This window comes from Equus quagga, chromosome 6, assembly GCF_021613505.1.
Source record: "Equus quagga isolate Etosha38 chromosome 6, UCLA_HA_Equagga_1.0, whole genome shotgun sequence".
NCBI classification, from domain to species: domain Eukaryota; kingdom Metazoa; phylum Chordata; class Mammalia; order Perissodactyla; family Equidae; genus Equus; species Equus quagga.
This window is the reverse complement of record NC_060272.1, coordinates 60,523,185-60,528,679: the sequence shown is the minus strand read 5'-3', so window position 1 is coordinate 60,528,679 and position 5,495 is coordinate 60,523,185. Positions and strand designations below refer to the sequence as shown.

At 55.5% G+C, this 5,495-nt stretch overlaps 1 protein-coding gene across 1 annotated transcript; it reads right to left on the bottom strand.

The window, feature by feature from the left end:
• Window positions 1-517: 517 nt before the first annotated feature.
• On the bottom strand, window positions 518-4,540 carry MLNR (motilin receptor). Its single transcript, XM_046664540.1, has 2 exons — window positions 3,632-4,540; window positions 518-2,858 (listed from the first exon to the last, which is right to left on the bottom strand). The coding sequence occupies exons 1-2, from the start codon at window positions 4,518-4,520 to the stop codon at window positions 2,473-2,475; spliced, it is 1,275 nt and encodes a 424-aa protein (XP_046520496.1). The 5' UTR covers window positions 4,521-4,540; the 3' UTR covers window positions 518-2,472.
• Between the last annotated feature and the right edge of the window lie 955 nt (window positions 4,541-5,495).

Below are 5,495 nucleotides of genomic sequence, written 5' to 3'. Positions count from 1 at the left end.
TTAACCTGGGAGCTGAATCTGTGGTTTGTCTATGTCACACAATTACATACTTCAAACAAGAAATGCCATTAAAAAGGTGAATGATTTGGACACCATGACATGGACTCATTTTTCTAGCGTGTTTGTCATACACTAAGTCTAGCACTTAGCTGTTGCTTAGTAAATATTTGCCGAGTGAATGAATGAAACACTGGCCCTTCCCCAAGGCTGGAGCCTCACCTAACAAAAGTGGCGTGGCCTGCAGAAGGCAGAGAGGGTGGAAGAGAACCTTGCAGGGGCGCAGCACACATCTCTGATCAGGTGTGGGGTGTGTCCCGGGCCACAGCCCCCATGATGCCATCCCTGGGGAGGAAGGAGCCTCAAGACTGAAAACCACAGCCCAGCTGGCCCTCTCCAGTGATCCCTGACTCGGCCTCCTGGGGTCTTCCCAGAACTCCACACCCTCTGTTAGGGCAGAGAACAATTTTAGCTCTTAGAACAACTTTTCAAATCGTTTTGATCATGACCCACTGTAGGAATACATTTTATTTTGTGAACCAGGAAAGACAGCAACCAATATATAACTGAAATGAAAGTTTCACAACACAACAGCTGCCCTTATGACATGTGATGCACTGAGTTCTCTACTCTTGCCCACTCCATCCCATTAAGACACGGGTGATGTGAATCCTTCTTTTCTAGAATCTGAACAAGAAAGCTCAAAGGAGAGGTCTTTGCTTCTATATCTAAAATATTATTCTATAAATAAAACATCAGTAAGGTTTTTAACCATGACCTTCCACAGGGAAGAGGCCACTCGTGACTGCCCTAGACAGGAACTGTCGTGAGCAGAAAGACTGTGTGGCAGTGGCTCCAACACGTCCCTACTTAGTGCTACCAAGGTGAGGAGTGGCACAGGGCCGGCACCTCCACTCTGAGAACCCTACATCAGTGTCCCCAACAGTTTTCCTCAGTCCGCCAGGTTTAATGCAGGTCTTGGAGAGGGGGATGGGGCCTTGCTTCTGTGATAAATCAAGGAAATACCGGGCGAAACACTTCTCAGAGCCTCTGACGTGATATTTTTTGTCGTGACTCTTGGGGAAGGGGTACAGAATACAGTGTTTTCCGACCATTTTTGATCACAGAGTCCTTTTTTTCAAATAATCCTCGAAAATGTGCAGAACACGGTGACCACTCTCTGCTGTCTCCACTAGCTGGGAGAAACCCACGTCGACAGAGACTTCACTGCCGCCCCAGTAGAGGGCAGGACCAGGGGGTCAGGACGCTTCAAGGGGCACTTGAAGGCATCAGCGAATTCGGCTAATCATTGAAAAAGCAACAGAACTTCGTCAGCCTGTTGAGCAGACACTTGTTTACGAATTTAACCACTTGTAGTTGACAACTAAACAAGTTGTGCCCCGCCCGCCCCGAGGGGGCGCCACTCATACAGACCACGGCGTGAACCAGGCCCTTTGGAACTGGGCGCCGCAGCAGCAGCCCTCTGAAAATAGGTTTAGGCTTTAAACTGCAGCAAACAAAGTTACAGAATTGTTGGTCAGAATGTCCAACACATTCTCTTTCACCTTTAATGAAATCCCGGAACGGATGCTCTGAGCAACTTCTCAGTGTGGGGGTGGGTTAAGGATCTTAAAGACCAGTCCAGACTCAGACGCATCGGTGCCTGCTTGGGACATCTAAGACTCAGTTAGTAAAACAGGAATGATGACAACGCTTATCCCACCAAGCTGAGGCAAATGAGGCATATTAAAAGCTCTGCACACACGACACTAGTAGTCACCCTGTCGGGAAGTCCGGCTGGAGCTCTCGGCCCTCAGTGTCGGTGCCAGGTTTGCTGCCGCACGGCCAACAGCACTGGGAATGCCCCTCGGGCAGTCTCAGGGAGGAGTGGGTTGCAACACAGTTGTTTATACACAGTAGTTCTGAAAGACAAACTTTAAGATTTGCTCCGAGCCAGGAGAGAGGCGGCACCCCTGGTTACCAGGAATTCCTTTCACTTGCTTCTAAAAATTTTTGCTGCCATATAAAGGCATTAAATGATTTCTTGGATCAAAATTCTCATTATCCCAGGTTCCTATGTATATGCAATATACATAGACCATTACATACATATTCCAAACGTAAAAACAGAATACGCCTCTGATCTCAGAGGTGACAGTCTTTCCAGCAGCATCTCTCGGTATCACTTAATAACTGTAAAACGAGCCATCACATTTCCAAAGACTAGGAGAATGAAGACTTCCAAAATCTTCCCAGCGCACATTTTGTGATGTGGGATTTCATGAGACCAAAATGAACGTCCCCAAGGAGGGACATGAAAGGAAAACTAGACAGGTTGGTACGGTTACATTTCACACTTGGGTTTAAAAAAAAAAAAATCATGCTGACAAAGTTGCTGACCAACTTGCAAAATGTCAACCACTCTTTCCAGTTCTCGTTTACAGCGTCAGTTCCTGCCTTTTAGTCCTTTTTACCCTATAGACCCGTTTTCTCTGAAGTCCGAGAACTGCGGGAGGGGGCGGCTCGCCTGGCCATGCTGCTCGCCGAGGCCTGTAGGTTGGCGCTGGTCTCCGTGCAGCCAGCCGTGTCTCCGGTGTCGCCCTCAGTGTCCCTGCTTCTGCGGAAACCTCTCTCTCTGGACTGTCTCGCCAGCAGCAGTTTCCAGGCCGCTGCTCTATACTTCTTTGAAATGAGGTTGTACAGGATGGGGTTGATGGACGCGCTCAGATAGAAAAGTTGCAAAGCCACCATGTTAAAGTACTGAGAGACGGACATCATCCGGGAATTCTCCGAGTTTATGTAAATGATTCTGCCAACGTGGAAAGGCAGCCAGCAAACTATAAACGCCAGAACCACCACCACTGCAAAACAAGACACAGGCACCAGCATCAGCTGAAGCATCCGCAAACAAAGGGTCCCCAAGAAACCATCTGAAGTACTAAGTAGCTGCAAAATAAATTAGATAAAACTTTTACCCAGCCAAACCCCCACCCCAGGAAAACTACCAGGCTGCAGACCCCGTCGATATTCGCTCACATAGGTGTTATCAAGGCCGGACACAGACCAGAAGGTGCCCTTCGTACTAGCAAGCCGTTCCGGCAGGCTTCCGTCTACAAACCCACTTCAGAGGCACAGCCTCTATTTTCCGTTGAAAAGAATTCTGCAACAGGTCTGCGCAATCTTTGAATTTTTGATATGGGCGTGGTCCACTAGCCTTCAGGATAACCTGACACTGAGAAAAGAAATTTTATCTTACTGTGATCTCCCCTGGCTTCTCCAGAGCGCCGTGGGTAACCCACGTCCGCCGTGTCTAACGGGGACACGCAGCTGGCTCCAGAGCCTCAGTTACCGTCTCGGATCAGCCCGGTTCGCGGGCCACAGCGGCTTTGGAAAGTTGTTGCTGTTTGCCGGTCCCCGCTATCCCAGCCTCAGGCGCGCCCTGGGGTTACCCCAAAACTCCCCGGGGGACGGGAGGTGGTTTTCTCTAGAGACGGGAAGGACACGCAGGTGGAGGCTGCAGTGGAACTGCGAAAGGAAACGTGGCTGGAAGAGGCACGGAGGGCTGGGAGAGCAGGGGAGGGGAGTAGCCTGGACCGCGGGTTGGTGTGATGGGAACAGAGGTGGCGCCACTTACTCAGCACGCGGACCGTCTGCCGGTGGCCCTTCTCCCGCCCGGAGGCGGTGGGGCGTCGCAGCGGCCCCGGGCTCCTCCACAGCTGCCGCCCGATGAGCCCGTAGAGGACGCTGAGGCACAGGAAGGGCAGGAAGAAGTAGGCGGTGGTGACCCACAGCATGACTCGCAGCGCGCCCAGCTGCGCCGGGCTCGGGCGGCACTCGTGGCTGAACAGCGCCGCGGCCTCCGCCGCCTCGGGCCCCGACGGCGGGGACAGCGGGGACGGCGGCGGGGACGACGAAGCGCCGGGCGAGCGGGCGAGCTGCGCGGTGTCGTTGAGGTCCGGGAGTGCGTCGACCGCGGGGTCCTGCTCGACGCCCACCAGGAAGAAGAAGGGCGCGGCAGAGAGCAGCGCCACGGCCCAGAGCGCGGCGATGAGCGCGCGGACGCGGCGCCGGGTGACCAGGACGCGGGCACGGAGCGGGCGACAGATGGCGAGGTAGCGCTCGACGCTGAGCGCCGTCATGTGCAGCAACGTGGCGTAGGTGCAGCCCTCGCCCACGTAGAGCGACAGGCGGCAGAGCAGCTGCCCGAACACCCAGGGCCGCGAGCGCCACAGGCGGTACAGGTCGAAGGGGAGCCCGAGCAGGATGAGCAGGTCGGACACGGCCATGCTGCCCAGGTACAAGTTGGTGGTGGTCCGCATGTCCCGGTAGCGCGCGATCAGCAGCACGGTTACCACGTTGCCGCTCACCCCGACGGCGAACAGGCCCAGGCACACGGCGGTCACCGGCACCAGCGCCCTCAGCGGGAAGGGCGAGCAGCGGCGCTCGTCGCACGGCAGCAGCGCAGCCCAGGACGGCTCCCGCGGGCCCTGCGCGCCGGCGCTGCCGTTCCAGGGGCTGCCCATGGGCGCGCCGCGGGGGCGGACGCTTCGACACGCGCGGGGTCCTCCTGCGCCGCCGCGCGTCCTGGTGGCTGGGGAGCCTAGCGCATGGTCCCCGGCGCAGCGCTTGCTTTAGCAGCCCGCGCGCAGCGGGCGCGCCCAGCCCGTGTGCGCACTGCCCGAGCCCCAGGCGACGCCGCCCGAGCTGTTCGCACGCTGCCTGGACGCGGATCTGCAGGGTCCGCTTTGAGACGCTCCCAAGCCTGCGGTGCGCAGTCTCCGCCCCCGGCCACCGCCCGCCCCACTCCCGCGCCCTTTCCTAGGCCCGTCTTATTCCAGGGCGCTTCCCTTTCCAACCCCTGGACCGCGAGAGGCGGCCGCCGCGCACGAGCCCTGCCCCGGCCTGGGCAAGCAATCGCTGAACCCCAGTGAGGTTGTTCACTGGACCCAGCGGGGCGCCGGTGCTTTTGTCGCTCGGGTTCAGAGGGGGACCTTCTGAGGGGCCTTGGCGGGTGGCTGCATCCCGACGGTTAGGGAAGGCTGCCGCAGTGCCGAAGAATAGGAGAGGAGTTTCCGGAATCTAAACTCCCTCCCGAGTCTGGGCGTGGCTCCACGACCCAGCGATGATCGTGGATCAGTCCCAGCCTCGCTCAGCCCAGGTCTCCTCCTCTGTAAATTCGCAGATGCTGGTGGAGGGCGTTGAACAAATCGTTTCAACCATCTCTTCTAACTCTGACATCTACGGGCGTGACCGTGTCTACTCATTTTCAAGAACAAGGCTTAAGTATTTATGTGTACATTTGAGTCTTTAAACATGTGCTATATTGTTTCTGTGTACAAAATATTTTATAAACTTAAACAAGCAGAGCATTTGCCAACATCAGAAAGAACTAAAATTCTGGGAAAAATACTAAAACTGATCTGTGAGTCAATTTTTTGTGGTCTTAATGAGGACAGCTGGCGCTTACTGAGTGCCTAGGACGGGTTTGGCCCTGTGCT

Bases quoted from the DNA above. Each gene is read 5' to 3' on its own strand.
- MLNR (XM_046664540.1), bottom strand. From the start codon at position 4,520: ATGGGCAGCCCCTGGAACGGCAGCGCCGGCGCGCAGGGCCCGCGGGAG. The intron at 2,859-3,631 runs GTAAGTGGCGCC...CTTGTTTTGCAG, and splicing joins GCAGACGGTCCGCGTGCTGA to TGGTGGTGGTTCTGGCGTTT.